Raw genomic sequence first — 16,193 nt, forward strand, 5'->3', positions numbered from 1 at the left:
TTGGTTGTGGGTCAAGGAATAAAAAATAACCCCCTTTAAGTATTTATATACTCTTACAAGGGAAGTCTGTTTAACTGCAAGCATTTGGCATCTTTCTATTTAAGCAAAATAACAATGCTGGCTTCGGTTTTTGGAGGGCCCTTGGGCAAGGCCTTACTGCCCCACTCCGTTTCTGTGGCCAGAGGGAAATCATAGGGGAAGCAGGTGATGGTTTTCCATTTCCTCGCTCTTGCCGTTGTTTTTAGGGTTGGGTTGGGAGAGCAGGTGAACAGACAGGAAGACCCCAGAGGAGGAAGGAGACAAGTTCCAGAGAGTGGCAGTGGGCTGCACCGGAGTGTGGTGCTTTGCAGGTGCCGAACTGTGCCAATCCTGCCACCAGCCCTGTGAAAACAGCTCCTTTTTTCCTCTTGGGAAAGGCCTCTATTTTTGAACAGAATTTGATCTTTATATGAAACCTGTCTCCCTGCAGGTTGGACATAGAAAAGAACTGTAGCATTAGTATAAAAACAATCACGTGTCTTCATTCAATTCAGTCATTCCATCTAAGATTTTACTTTGGCTTTAACAAAGGGTTTGTGGCTGACCTGTCACAAAGTGTCTTGTTTGGGGTGTTTCCTTGTAAAAGGTATAGGCTGAAAGCCCAGGCCACTTCTCACGAATGATGGGTCTTGCAGGAAAAAAGGCTTGGTGTGAGTTTTTTCCTGTCCCTCTTTTTTTGGCCCATTATGACCATTAATGTTTCGTCTTGAAGACACTGCTTTCTAAAGATAACACCACTTACATTTAAAGCAAAAAAACCCCTCTGGTAATCCAGTTTTTAAAATATGCTCCTATCAACACTCTTTAATCTGGCTGGCTGACATAAAAACCCATTTTGTTCCACTACGCTGGAATTCACGTGAGAGAAGATTAGCATATACGGAACTGCAGAGTCAGTTAAACGTGACCTTCCTTATAGTACAGTAGCTCAACATGTCATAATCCATGCCTAGCGTAAAATGTGTGCCAAAAGATATTTCTCTCAACAAAGCACCACAGTATTTTTGTAGTCGGGAAGGTGGAAGATACTTAAATGATAGGTAGCTGTATCAGGCTATCGGGCACAGAACCAGTTTTATTCATTTGCATTGTTCAGTGAAATGGAGAGAGTGCTGATACTATAACAAACATTTCACATGTTTATTGACTCTTAAAAATCTCGTGCATTCTGCATGTTGTGTTGAGAGTAGTTTGAGCTGTTCTCTGATAATTTGTACATTTTCACCCTTTTCAGAATTTTAATTATGGTTTACGGAGGAGGGGAAGCTAGATTGGTTCAGCTTGTTTATTTGATTGCAAATTATTTATCTCTTATCTTTTCTGCTGCTCTGCTGGGTAGGGTGGGAGAAGAGCTCAAGGGGCTTTCTTAAAACAGGAGCCCTAATACCATCAGTCTTAAATTCTTACTGAAATAATCCAGGAGAATGTGGATGTTGCATGTTTATCTCTTTGGATGGTTAGTGTAAGATGCCAGAGATTTCATTAGAAGCACTTGCTTGACGCAGTTTTCATTTATGTGGCTTCTGATAGCCATATTTCTGTTAAGTGTTCTGAAAGTGTGTTTTAAGCACAGTTAAATGGAGGGCAGAGAAATGCAGCCCACTGGTATTTGCCACTATAGGAGATGCATTATATCAGTACATAAGGAAAGAATGTTAAAGAAAAACTGAAGCCGTGTGATAATGGGGACTAGAAGAAATTTATTGCTTTGTGTTCCCTGAATATGGGTTGTCAACTATATCAATAAGTATTTTTTTAAAACAGGGTTGACTATCTGGGTTTTCTGTGTTGTAAGACTTCTTTGTATAACATTAAAAATTAAGAGTGGCTGAGCTAGACAAAGCACGACACATTAATCTTGTAGTTATTCATGCTGAAAATAGAGGAATTGATAGGAAAAGTTGACAACTGTCCATGTAGTCCAGTTAAACACAGGATGTTCTGCTGATTAGCTTTGTGAATTTAATTCAAAAACAAAACAAAAATGTGCTATCTGTCTGCCTTCATTTTATCACTGTTACGAAGACCCAAAACCATTTTGAAAATGTACATTTTAAAGTCCTCATTAGTACACCAAGGTATCACAAAATAGTGTGCAAACTTTCAAGTTCTCCAGAAATCTTCCTCAGGTTAGCTGGTAAAGAAAGCAAGAAAGGAGAGAGGAAATATTTGGTTGGCTGTAAAGTCATCTCTGTCTGCATCTTGTAAGACTACACTTGTACTTGGATTGTTAGCAACGGCAAGAAAGTAATGTTGATTACTTTTTCCTTCCCTTTTAATCAGAGCACAACAATGGAAGAAACAGCTATATGGGAACAACACACAGTGACACTTCACAGGGTAAGTTTCTGCAATTATAGATCTGTGTTCATAACTCAGGATACTGTTAGCTCTTGAAAACAATAGCAAAAATCCAGATGTCCGGAAGGAAAAAAGAAAGGAAACTGGTTGTGTCATATTCCGTTGTTTGAAATTAGTGTGATTGTAAACTGCTTATAATAGTTTATTTATAGTCTCTTGACCACCTTTCTGTAGCAGCACTCCAGGGTTAGGGGCTGCTAGCTTGCCTCTTGTTTGGGCAAGAGGGAGCTGGATCCCCTCCCCCACTTTAACTTCAGCTTTCCAGCTATTTCCAGAAGTAGAGCATATCCTTTGAAAGCAGAAGGTCCAGCATCTCCAGGGGAGCTGAGAAAGGCCCCTGCCTAAACACCAGAGTTGTTCCCAGTCAGTGTAAGTGATACTGACCTAGGTGGACAGTCGTCTGCCCCAGTAAAATGCTTTCTCATGTCTGGGTTCTGCAGAAATGCGCAGAAAACATCATTGGACTTTTTTTAAAAATAAATATTTTAAACATTAATGATGTAATGTAAATTACTGTACTGGTCGGTGAGCGTAATAAAGATTTACTACTACACCATTGGACATAATTTGAGCTTCATAAAGAACATTGGACTTCTTAAAGGCTTCAGTTCTTATTGAATTTTTTTTTACTGTTGCTCTCAGTGCTAAGTAGAATTCGATGGCTTGGGACCCAATACAAACCCCCAACATTGTACAGAAAGAGAGCAAGACTGAGGTTTTCCTGGGAGGAAGCTGTATTTGGTTACAGAGTTTCTGAGCATGGATTAAGGGGGCAGGGGGCCAAATATTTAAATAGGAATGGTATTAGCTTCCCAAGGAAGTCACAAGTGGCCAAGAAGTCTAGATGACTTGGGGAAGACAGTTAAGTACCTTAGTAGGACAGAACAAAGCACCATGCTTCCTCATAGAATGAGAAGGCAATAGGAGGTGTCAATAGCCAGCCAACTTTGCTTAAACTGCTGGACCAAGCAGTGCTGGTAAAGGGACACAAATCACAGGGGAGCGTAGATGGACACATCCCTGTTGGAGGCCCTTTTCCTGCAGCCAGTTTTGCAGCTTGGGATCCCAGGAAGGACAAGAGCATTCTAGCATTTTATTTAATAACTGGGGGCTGCTTGCCCTGCTTGCCAACCCTGCCTGTCCACTAGCCCCTTGGCCAAGTGCTCTAACCCACCACCTTGCCCATCCCTTCACAGCACCCCAAGCCCCACCCCCTTTGAATGGAGGTCAGGAAGCGTTTCACAGATCTGCTTGCTAAACTGCCACACACACACACCAGTGTGGTGTAGTGGTTAAGAGCAGTAAACTTGTAATCTGGGAAATTGTTCAGTATGGCTGACAAGACAAAATAAAAGTTTCTAGCCCCTAGGATCGAAAAGATACATCCATTCATTTTATTTTTAAACCACTCTCCATCCCAAGGGAATCCTAGGGCGGTGATTAGCAAGAAATAAATGCAATAGCACAGCATATAAATTTAAAAAGACCCACCATAAAACTAATATATCTTACATTTCAGAATCATGACTTACAAAAATAATTCTTGGCTCACTCCTCCTCAAATGCCTGACGGGACAAAATAGCCTTGCCGGGTGATGAAAGGCTGGTAAAGAGGGGGACAGTGGCGTTACTAATGGGAAGGTGTGGACTTGCGCATGGTCACTGCCTGACGCAAGTCCAGAGAGTGGCTGAATAAGATATCCAGAGGTTGGAAGAACATTCCTCTCTGCTCAGTCTCTTCATGACCGACAGAATATAAAAACAGCTCATGCACACTTGCCTAATTTTATGCAGATTGAAGAATGCCATTGCATCTCAAAAATTTTGGTTTGGCAAAAGATAGCAAAAGATGTTGCTAGCTACATTGTGTGAACAGGTCTAAAAACAGGAAGTTCCGTGAACAAGAAACGTGTTTCAAGGAATTCAGCAGCTAGAAAAGAACACCCTGCCCATCCCCCTTGTGCCACATATTTTTCCACCATGACTGTTCATGACAACATATAAGAAAATGCACCCCTCCAAAGTAGCCCCCCTTGCTTTTCCCAGGTTGCAGGAGGGGTAAAGCCTGTAGCATAGGATCAACGGGGGGGGGGGGATGTCCCTTTAAGTTAAGCACCCTCAAGCTTTGGCGCAGGAATGTAAAATTAGATAAGCTGTTGTGGACTCTTTTCAGTTTGGAATCTCTGGGAGAATATGGAAAAGCCACATTCCTCTTGAAGCTTTATTATGCTTCTTTTTAAATTTCCCACTTGGGAGAAGGAGTGTGTGCTTGTGTTAATTGGGGGGGGGGGAGTAGCAGTGGACTAGTTATGTGTATGCTGTTCAGAGATGAATTGTAGCTGCACAAGTTGATACATGATTGGCCACTTTTAAAATGCATAACACACAACATATATTTAAGAGTAGTTTAAACATCAGTCTAGTTGGATTACATCATGCCACCACAAACCACAGTTTAATGCTGTCATAACACTGGAAATTCTAGTATATTGACTCAGTTATGATACAGGGCTCAGCATTCCTTATCCTGTCCCTGATGACTGAGTGCTCCAACAGCTTCCTGTCTTGCTGTGCATTAAAAATGCATGGTCCTATCTAAGCACGTCAAAGTGCAAGTAGATAAATAGGGACCACTCCAGCGGGAAGGTAAACGGCGTTTCCATGCGCTGCTCTGGTTTGCCAGAAGCAGCTTTGTCATGCTGGCCACATGATCTGGAAGCTATCTGCGGACAAACGCCAGCTCCCTCGGCCTATAGAGCAAGATGAGCGCCGCAACCCCAGAGTCGGACACAACTGGACCTGATGGTCAGGGGCCCCTTTACCTTTACCTATCTTGGCAATCATTGACTTCCATAGATTGTGGACTGAAATATAATAGGATTAGATAGAACAATTCAAGCCAATTTAGTGTGTCCCATCATTGAACACACAAAAAGAAACTGTGTGTGTGTGTGTGTGTGTGTGTGTGTGTGTGTTGGCATCCATCTGTCTCGAGACACCATTGAATACTGCTCCATCGGGGTAAAGTCTGCTGTGGCTGTAGAGACCAAAATGGGAGACGTGTGTTTTGTTGCAGCTGGAGCAGATGAAGGTATCCAGCTTACCTTATCTAGGACAGATTAAAGAAAGGACTTCTTCACGCAGTGTATAATTAAACTATTGAACTCCCTTCCACAGGAGGCAGGATGGTTGCAGTGGTGCTTCTAAATCCCAGTTGCTGGAAACTCTTGTGCTCAAATCCCACTTATAGGTTCCCCACAGGCATCTGGTTGGCCACTGTGAGAAGAGGATGCTGGACTGGCTCTTTATGTTCTTATGACTTCTTCATTCAATCACCACAATATGATTGCCTGACAATCTCAGGTTGATTTGTCGCGCCAGTGTGCTGGTGCAGTGAGACATATACTGCAGTCTAGGGAATAAAGCTTTAAATGAGAGGCCTTCCTAAGTAACACAGAGAGCTAGACTGCACCATATGCTCTTAATTCCTGACTGAAAGAGAGCTTTCCAGAGTTTGAAAGCTAGCCGCCTTTCACCATCAGAAATTGGAATAATAAGAGGTGTTCCTTCATTTCCTTCTTGTCTCAAGTTGGCTGGACTTCTTAAAGGCTGGATTTTGTTCTGTGTGAAGAAGCATCTGTTTTGCTAATTGGATTAGTAAAACCACAGGAGAAGTTGCAACAGACATAATTTTTAAGGTTTTTACCAGGAATGGGAGGAGTGATATTTCTTGACTGGTGGAGGTTTTTGCCCAGCTGTGAGTTGGACTGAAATTGTGGCAAGTCCTGATCAAGTATTCCTTTGAAAATTTGGAGAAAACTATAATACTTTGAGATAAGGCACGTATGGAACATAAGAATGCCCCTTGGGTATGATGCCATAGAGCTTATTGAGTCTAGTTTTCTGTTTGCTAGCCAGATGTTTCAAAAAGGCTGGCAAGCAGGCCCTGAAAGCAGTCCCCCAGGTGTACCCCGCAGAACCCCAGGACCACCCCACTCAGCTGTCTATCCTCAGTCCCTCGTGTTCAGAGCTGTATTGTGTCTGATGTGAACACCGAGTTTATAGTCTTAATATAGGAACACCAGTAAATTAAAACAAAATATTTCACTGAGACTCTTGCATTCATGAAAGATCTTTCTTGCCTTTTGGTGTGCAGTTAAAGAATGCTTTGCATTATTACCTTTAATGATGATGTGTGATAAACAGTATTTCTATTAAAGGTGGTTCAATCACTATCTCCTGAGCTCTCGTTGGGCTCTTGCTGGCAGGGCAGAAGTGAGGACAGAGAAATGAGTTCTTTGGTGGTGGTGGTTGTTTTGTAGCTTCCCTTTTTTCAAAGAGAAAAAAATGGTTGGGAAAATTAGGGAATACTGGGTGAGAAATCAGGAGGAGAGTTTACACCACTGCCTGATCTGGAGTAAATCTCTGCCTCGTTTGGGAATGTGTCAGGCAGCTGAGATGGCTTAGGATCTGAGCCATTTCCCACCCTCCTCTGCAGCCCCCCAAGCTTCCACCATTTGATGGGGTCAGGGGCCAGAGACTTCCATGATATCTGAGAGGGGGATCCCATATATATTATTTAGTTCATTGGAACAACCCTTCCAGCATTCTTAGGATTGTAGACTAAATGCCCTTTAAAAAAAGAGAAAAAGTCCCGTCCCCCCGTGAGGTTTTTGGGGTTTATTTTTTAAAACCTCTGGGATCCTAATACTAAAGTCATTGTCAAACTTCCTCCACGACATCCCCTAACAAAACCACCAGATGACAACCTTTCATTCCTGATATCTGAAGAAGTGTGCATGCACACGAAAGCTCATACCAAAATATAAACTTAGTTGGTCTTTAAGGTGCTACTGAAGGAATTTTTTTATTTTGCTTCGACTCAGACCAACACGGCTACCTACCTGTAACTATTCCTGGTATTGTTTTCCTAGAGTGCAGCTTACACTTGTGAAACATGAAAAGTAAGTACTATGCAACATACAGAGAGGCATTCATGCAAGATGGAATGCTGTGTCTTCATGCTCCTCTGGGTTTAGAGTTCATGCTAAATTATAGTGGAATATAAAGCACATGAGTTGGCCTTGTAAAAGCTTTCAGGGAAGAAACACCTGGAGAAGCTGCTTCTCTTCTGAGGATGGTCTCATTACAGGGAGCGATTATTTTTTAAATTGGGACAGTCATTTGGACTAAAACCAATTCTTAATATTTGTATACCGTGTTAGAATTAAAAAGTTGCATGTCTAATTAAAGATAACTTACTAAAGAAACTATTGCATTTCAGCTAATAGATCAATTACATGTGGGTGTAATTAATAGTTTTGAAGCAAGGCCCACATTTCCATCCATTTTCGATTATGCATGCATGGATCATAGCAAGCATTGGCTTAGTTCAGAAGTATTGGATGAGATCAAGTGTTTTCACATCCAACTTGAAACCAAGCGAGGGTTGACCACCTTCTTCCTGCATGCCCCTTTGTTTAAAATGGCAACTCCTGTCCATAGCTGCCAAGTTATCCCTTTTTTAAAGGGATTTTCCCTTATGCTGAATAGGCTTCCTCGCGAGAAAAGTGAAAACTTGGCAGCTATGCTCCTGTCGTTTTGGGCATGATATTGCTGGCTCCAACTCCAATTAGCCTCTTCACCATAGCCAGTGGCCAGGGATTATGGGAGTTGTAGTACACAACATATGGAGGGAGCCTCAATGGCCACACCTTCCCTACAGAAGATTCCGGTTGCCTGTTTGGTCCAAACCATGTGTGCAGCAGGTCTGAAGTAAGATCAAATTAATTGGAATTCAAGGGGAAGTGCTAAAGCTTTTAAGATCAGGGAGAATTAGAGTAGACCCCTGTATTATGACCTCAAAATGGTCTTTTCTTTGATGGAAAAAAGTAGCATCCACACCTGTTGCTTTGACAACTCCAGATCAAATACACTCAGTTTTCAAGTTAAATATTCTGGCTTCTCTGTGTGCCCCACCCAAGGGAGTTGTGGAAGGGACTTCATGAAAACGGGCCTTGTCAGTGGTGCCACCCCCACCCACCTGGGGAATACCCTTCTCAGGGAGACTCACTGACTTGGTACCTTCTCCATCAGTGTTTAGGTGCCAGACTTAAGACCTTTCTGTATACCACTGTAGCCTCCTATGGTGGTGGTCATCTTTTTAGTGGGGTGGGTAGGACTTGATCCTTATTAGTACATCACTGGATGATCATGTTATCCATTTTGTGCTGTTAAGTGTTTTAATTCTTTTCTGATTTTAAACTGTTTTTATGTGCCATACTTTATTCTTGTCAAGTTGATTTGAGATTCTTTATTGTAAAAGGAAACTGGTAGGTCAAAGAGAGAAACAATACAGCCTCTACAAACTGAACTGGATTATTTGTGATTATCATTGTCTTGCATCTTCTGCTTTCCATTTGGAAGCCAAAGCTTCATTTTTTCCCCATGTTTGGGGATGCTGTGACATTGACTGTATTATAGGCTGGTTTCTGTCTCTGAGAGGAAGGAAGAGAATGAAGGGCTGAGAGCAACAGGTTGTGAACTGAAAAAATTGAGTGTCTCAGGATGCTTTGCTTGGTATAAAGTTGTTGCTTTGTTCAAAATCCTAATACCTGCATTTTTAAATAGATGGTATAAATGTTAACTGTTACATGAACTTGTTGATACCTGTAATCCAAGCTTCTTTCTGGTCTGTCATAGGCTCCAGGATTTGGGTTTGGTATCGCAATATCTGGCGGAAGAGATAATCCACACTTCCAGAGTGGAGAAACATCTATCGTTATATCTGATGTGCTCAAAGGAGGCCCAGCAGAAGGACTACTACAGTAAGTTAATTTTGGGGAGTGGAGCAGTATGGGGATGGTTTATTCCTGCTTATCGTCTTATCCTCTGTTCCTGTAAGTGTTGCTGTAAAATTAATTCTTCCTCTCCTTAACCATTGTTGAAGGAATAGGCTTGACTCGAGGATCGTATTTCCTTCAGTGAGGTCATAGCTACACCATACATTTAAATCCTATGACTTCCCACAAAGAATCCAGTGAGTTGTAGCTGCTTAAGAGTGCTGGGAATTTTAGCTGTGTGGTGGGTAAACTACAGTTCCCAAGATTCTTTGGGGGAGAGCATGACTGGAATAAAGTGGTACAAATGTGATTTAAATGCATGGCAGGGTTATGACCTTTTCCCTGTCCGTCTTCTCTCTGCATCCTTGATTCCTCCCCCTGCTTCACTTCACCATGGTTTGCCAATGCCTGCATGGGTGTGACCGTCAAACACAATTTGCTCCTAACCTTGGTTTTTGCATCCAGTTTCAAAAAATAGGTTTGAGGAATCCTGTTTGCCATTGACTGTGCCTAATGTTGGTGTGAACTTAAAGGGATCATGATTGGCACAAAAGAAGTTCAAGCATTGGAGGAGGCAGTGTGCAGTCTTCTTGCAGCTGACCCATTTCATCCCCCTTAACAATGTTTATGGGATGGGGAAGTGTGTCTGTAGTCTCAGAGCTGGTGGCATCAACTTTTAAAAATATAGCAAAGGAACTTTAGAAATGTAGAAGCACATGATGAATATTACGAACAAAACATTCTGATAACTTTGTGGAAGAGAAGATCTGCATCCACAAAGCACCTCTGTTGGAATGGCTATATAGCATAGTACAGTGGTACTTCGACTTACGAAGGCGATCCGTTCCACAGCGCTCTTCGGAAGTCGAAAACTTCGGAAGTCGAAGCGTCCATTTTGTGCATACCGCTCGCACACCGCTTCTGCGCATGTGCAGAACGCACGCACGGCGAAAATACTTCCGGGTTAGCGGACTTCGGAAGTCGAAACTTTCAGAAGTCGAGACATTCGTAAGTCGAGGTACCACTGTAATAGTAAGCTTTGCTCATTTTCTTCAAGGGTTTTTCTTTACTCTTTTACCAACAAGCCTCTTACTTATTTTATTTTTTTTCCAGGGAGAATGACCGTGTTGCAATGGTCAATGGTGTTTCTATGGATAATGTGGAGCATGCTTTTGCTGTTCAGCAGCTGAGGAAAAGTGGTAAAAATGCCAAAATTGTAAGTTGGTGCTTTATCCCATACTCCTAGATGTGTGTGCAAAGTATTCATATACCAGAATTGCTCAAACAAAATGATTGCAGCCTTGATGGTGGATTCATTGACATCTGTCAAAAAATAGCACAATTTTTTAAAAATAACTTTTTGCTAAAAGACGTTGGCTATGTGTGCTTGAACTGCTCTAGGCATTTTAGCGGGGGGTGGGGGATGAAACCCTAAAGCAGACTTGATTACTTATTAGCTGGGGCCACAGGGGATATGCTTAGCCCTCCCATGGTATCCATTGATTGCAGCCCTGAACTTCCTCCTGCATTTGCTGCCTAGTAATGAACAGCAGCTAAAGAATACGCTTGGGAGTAAAATGGTAAAGGTAAAGGACCCCTGGACAGGTAAGTCCAGTCAAAGGATCTAGTGAAAAGGATCTAGGAGTCTTGGTAGACCACAAACTTGACACGAGTCAACAGTGTGATGCAGCAGCTAAAAAAGCCAATGCAATTCTGGGCTGCATCAATAGGAGTATAGCATTTAGATCAAGGGAAGTAATAGTACCACTGTAATCCGCTCTGGTCAGACCTCACCTGGAGTACTGTGTCCAGTTCTGGGCACCACAGTTCAAGAAGAATACTGACAAGCTGGAACGTGTCCAGAGGAGGGCAACCAAAATGGTCAAAGGCCTGGAAACGATGCCTTATGAGGAACGGCTTAGGGAGCTGGGTATGTTTAGCCTGGAGAAGAGAAGGTTAAGGGGTGATATGATAGCCATGTTCAAATATATTAAAGGATGTCATATAGAGGAGGGAGAAAGGTTGTTTTCTGCTGCTCCAGAGAAGCGGACACGGAGCAATGGATTCAAGCTACAAGAAAGAAGATTCCACCTAAACAGTAGGAAGAACTTCCTGACAGTAAGAGCTGTTTGACAGTGGAACTTGCTGCCAAGGAGTGTGGTGGAGTCTCCTTTGGAGGTATTTAAGCGGAGGTTTGACAGCCATCTGTCAGGAATGTTTTGATGGTGTTTCCTGCTTGGCAGGGGGTTGGACTGGATGGCCCTTGTGGTCTCTTCAAACTCTATGATTCTATGAAATACAAGGGCCATAATGGATGAGTGGGGGAGTACAGAGTGAAAGAGAGGGTTGGGATTTTCATTTTCAGGTGTGGGCTTAAGTCAGTCTGTTGGCTTTTTCTCAGGTTTAAGAACCTACCCCAGCTGAGACTGAAAACAGCATTGTTCAAGCATGCTTTATAAGCTGCCTTTAATTCATTAGTTGTGGGAAAGACAGAATATAGCTCTCAAGGGACATCGGTGGCACTGTGATCTAAGCCACAGCCTCTTGGGCTTGCCGATCATATGGTCAGCAGTTCGAACCTGCACGACGGGGTGAGCCCTGCTCTCTCCCGGCTCCTGCCAACCTCTCTGTTTGTAAGCATACCATCGTGAGTAGATAAGCAGGTACCGTTGCGGTGGGAAGGTAAACAGTGTTTCCATGTGCTCTGGCACTCATCACATCCTCTGTGCGCCAGTAACAATTTAGTCATGCTGGCCACATGACTCGGGAAAGCTGTCTATGGACAAACACTGGCTCCCTTGGCCTGAAAGCAGAGATGAGCACCACACCCCATAGTCTAATTCGATTGGACTTAACCATCCAGGGGTCCTTTGCCTTACTTTTTCCTATAGGACTTAAGATTATTGGGAACAGAGGCACAAAATGTTCAGCAGTGCACTGTGCCTTCTAAACCTTTTGGCACAGGTGTGCATGTTTGATCTGCTTATCAGCACTTGCGGGTTCAAAGTTGAAGCAGGGAGGTGGAGCTTTGAGGATTCAGGCAGGGGAGCTGGAAACAGGAAAGGAATATGTTTGCTTTGCAGGGCTAGCATTCCAGGACAAATTGTCTGAAGGCAGTGTTGCTGAGCAAAGTGGGTCTAGGTCTAAATTGTGCCCACACAAGGCTCTCTGTCTGTGACCCTGCTCTTCGGCAGCATTGACAAGCAGGATAGCACATGTGCAAAAATGTCTTAAGGCTTAAGTAAGCAATCCATTGGGATGTGCTACTGGTACTCCACAGCTGGCACTGTGCTAGAGTTGTTGTGCAAACCAAGCAAAAACCATCTTGGATGTCTAGGTATTCTGCAGAATTCTGAACATGCAGAGTTCACATAGAATTCCTCTGCAGACCTTTCTCCGTTCCCAGATGAAACCTGATCAGGTTTAAGATTTTCATTCATTTATGCTTTGGATTTTGTACTCTTAGCTAAAATGTTAAAATACACATAAGCAGGGCATGTGGTAAAAAAACAACTATTCAAGTTGATAGAGTAAAGCACTATTGGTGTGGAGAGTATACCATTTTAAAAGACCAAGGGGATGTCCACCTATGCGATGGGTGAGCAGTCTAAAACAAACAGCAGGGCTTGTGTGGATGCAGTGAGCAAACAACACTGGAGAGAACGTGAAGAGGCGTACATCCAAAGATGGATATGAGATGCTGTAGGAGAAGAAGCTAAAATGCAGAGTGTTAGATCATGATAAAACTTGGCATTCTGGGGCTGATGTGAGCTGTAGTCCAAAACATATGGAAGACACTAGATTGGCTGAGGCTGCAGTATCCTGTCCTCAGTGTCCCCTTTTTCTATAGATCACCGAAGGAACTGAGGGCAAGGCCTCAGTACCCACCCCCAAAGTCTCAGGTTCCCAGTAGTCATTGCTTCTCCTTAGTCTGTCTTCATAGCAAGGCAGAATTGTGCCTAGCTTTTCACATGCCCTAGGTATTGAATGGCTTTACTTTCATCTCATGCCTCAACAAGCAGCTTTTCCCTTCATTCTCAGCGCATACTATTTGCCACTGCATGGTGCAATTATATTGATTCCTGCTATTCTTTCAGACAGAGTGCATAGATAGCTTTTTCTTAAATCTGCAAAACAACCCGTCATCAGCAATAGAGCAGTCTGCCTGGTGGTAAACAATTGCAACACTGTATTGTGTGAAAAATCGTAACACACTCATTGTTCTGCACATAGAGTGCATTGTAGTAATCATATCATGAGGTTACCGGTGCATGGATAGCTGTGGTCAAGCCATCCTGATCCTGGAATGCCCATAGCTGTTCTGCTAGTCAAAGCTGGTGAAAAGCACCTTTAGTCACGAAGGACACTTTTGCCTCCAGTGGCACAGTGGGATGTTGTAGCATCCATAGACTTTGCACCTGGTCCTTCAGGGCAGACAACTTACCAACTTCATGGATCCATAGAGCCTCTGTCTTCCCGACTCTGTTTGTTAGACCATCTAGCCCACCACTGGATCCAAGCACCGATCAAGGCCCTGCACAGCCATTCCCAGTTCATGATGCCTACTCCCAATGGTGTCATATAGATGTTAAATAGCATTGGGGACAGAATAGTTACCTGTTTCACCTCATACCTCAAGAACCAAGGGCTGAGAAAACCCTCATGCTACGTTGGATTCTGCACCTGTCCCTTGAGACAGGACCTTCTGCAGAAAGGTGCAGCTGATATGCATCTCCGAGAGGCTGTCCTGGAGGATAACCATCATCAGTGATCTCAAAAGCTAACGAGAAATAGAAGCAGCAAGGTCTCTCTTCCAATAAGAGTCTCCATCACAGCGACCAAGGCCAATTCCATCCTGAGCCTGGGCTGAACCCAGATTGCAATGGGTCTGGATAATCTGTTTCCTCCGAGAAGGCCTGCAACTGTGCCACTGTGACCCTGTCAGGTCCTTCAAGGCAAGAGGCACCATCCCCTCATGCAAAGACACAATCACTGCACCTGGGACCCATGCAGTCATTCCCCATAACTAGCAAACATTTTGTCAGAGTAACCAGGCTGCAAAAACTGAAACTGATCCTACAAAGCATGGCATTGAAAACCTCACTTCGAGCTGCATCTGTCATGGTGTCCAGCTCACTACAGGGGCGGACCTGTTATCCTCAACATGCCTGGGAAGCAAAGAACAGAAAGTCTCTTGACCTTTAGACCTAGTCCTAGACTCCAACCGTAGAGGCAGCAAAGTAGGCCTACACTAAACAATGGTTTGGAGGGTCAAAAGTATGCTTTTGGGCTCATGTGCTTCCTCTTCTTTTCTCACAAGCTGGCTTCCTTCTTTCCCGTTTTGGTTTTTCATGATGAAGTGGGTTTTCAGACTGCAGTTGGTAGGCAGTCTTGGTTAGTACTAGCTATAAGTCTGCCCAATTCAAACTTACACAGCAACCTGTGATTTGGTAGTCTGATGGCTGGCTTGAGTCAGTAGATTGAGCTTGATAGTACCTTTGCTGCTTCCTCCGACTTGTTTAAGTATAAGCCTGAAAGATAACCTGAGCTTCAAACCCAAACAATATTACTGCTAGTGTTGGGTAGTTTGTGGCAGATTATATATTTGCAGACAGTGGGGTTGCCTGAGGGTAAAAGGGGTTTGTGCATGAATCTCTGCAAATGTCACCTGTAGCTCTGGGCAGTGTTTTCTGCATGGATCATCCCCCCCTCCTCTTTTGCTTGTAAGTCTCACCTGCATGATGCAGATTATTTATCTAGCTCATTAGGTCACTTGACAATTTTCGTGTAAGCAATGTCTGAGGCAGATGATCATAAACTGTAGGCTAAGCTACCCCTTCTTAACCTCTTACCCCTGCTTAACCTCATGGAAGTTGAAAAATCATTGGTTGTTGCTTAGAGAACACCATGCGCATTCCTGCACCATACTTTGGGGTACACAAATAATATTGCTAACCCTCAGAATTACATTTGATTAAAAAAAACAGCTTTGTGCTTTTCTCAGTCTGAAAGAAAGAAAGTTGAATTCCTCAGTTTTGAGGACAAATGTGTTGCTCTGCAGCAGGTTTTTGTTAGGTTTTGATGGCTTGCCAACAATACTACAAAGGTCTGTATCGCATGCCTATTGACACAGCACATTATGAGAGACTAAGCCACTTTCCACTCCAGCAGTCTTGTCAAGCATTGAAATATTGATGAAGTTGCAGTGTCTGTAGATTATGGGATTCTTTTATATGTTTTGCTCTTTCTCAGAACCTGAGAATGCCCCCTTCCCTTTTTGGGTGGGTGGAGAAAAACTTCATTGAGGACAGTGGTAAAGATGGTGCGCTTGGCTGTATCTAGGGATCTTAGACAACTTTGTGCTGTTTTTTAAACAGCTTATCAACCACCTTGTTCAACTGTGATAAGGTATATCAATCAGTCATCAATCAAGTTTATTAGGAGATCAAATGCAGGTTATAGCCAGACAAAAACAATCACACAGCACAGTGCAATGCATCTCCCTACCACAACTCCATCAGAGAGGGAGAGAGGGGTGTCAAAGAAATTTTGCAGTACAGTTATGTGGAAGTAAGACCCATTATAATGTGCATAGGATTGCAACCTTAGCTGATCAATCCTTTAATAAAGTAAGTTGGCATATTTCTGCTTATGGGTAAGACAATAGTTCTGATTTTTAAAAGTATTCTTTTATAGCAGGGCAGGATTCTATAAGCCCCCTAGATGGTCTCCCTGTTCTGCTGCAGAATTTAGAATGCTTTTGTTTCAGAAGCATTCAAGAACCTATCTTCAAATCATAGAGCATTGTGAAACTGGCTTCTATAGAGATGCCATTGTCTCTCAAAAACAATGGTGCAAGTGAAGCTTTTCGCTAGACCATGGGTAGTGACTGTGGTGCCAGACTGCAATTCCTCTCATGCCCTGCTGATTCTAAGCTTAAGCACATGTAAC

At 43.0% G+C, this 16,193-nt stretch overlaps 1 protein-coding gene across 6 annotated transcripts in view; it reads left to right on the forward strand.

The window, feature by feature from the left end:
- The window catches only part of TJP1 (tight junction protein 1), a 132,676-nt gene that overhangs the window by 52,235 nt on the left and 64,248 nt on the right, over nucleotides 1-16,193 (forward strand). For all 6 annotated transcript variants that reach the window (XM_035131818.2, XM_035131816.2, XM_035131817.2 and 3 more), the window contains exons 2-4: nucleotides 2,323-2,379; nucleotides 9,103-9,227; nucleotides 10,356-10,458. In XM_035131818.2, coding sequence (XP_034987709.2) covers nucleotides 2,332-2,379; nucleotides 9,103-9,227; nucleotides 10,356-10,458 — 276 coding nt within the window. In that variant the 5' untranslated portion in view covers nucleotides 2,323-2,331. The remainder of the gene's footprint in view (nucleotides 1-2,322; nucleotides 2,380-9,102; nucleotides 9,228-10,355; nucleotides 10,459-16,193) is intronic.

The sequence above is a fragment of the Zootoca vivipara genome, chromosome 14 (assembly GCF_963506605.1).
Source record: "Zootoca vivipara chromosome 14, rZooViv1.1, whole genome shotgun sequence".
Classification (NCBI taxonomy): domain Eukaryota; kingdom Metazoa; phylum Chordata; class Lepidosauria; order Squamata; family Lacertidae; genus Zootoca; species Zootoca vivipara.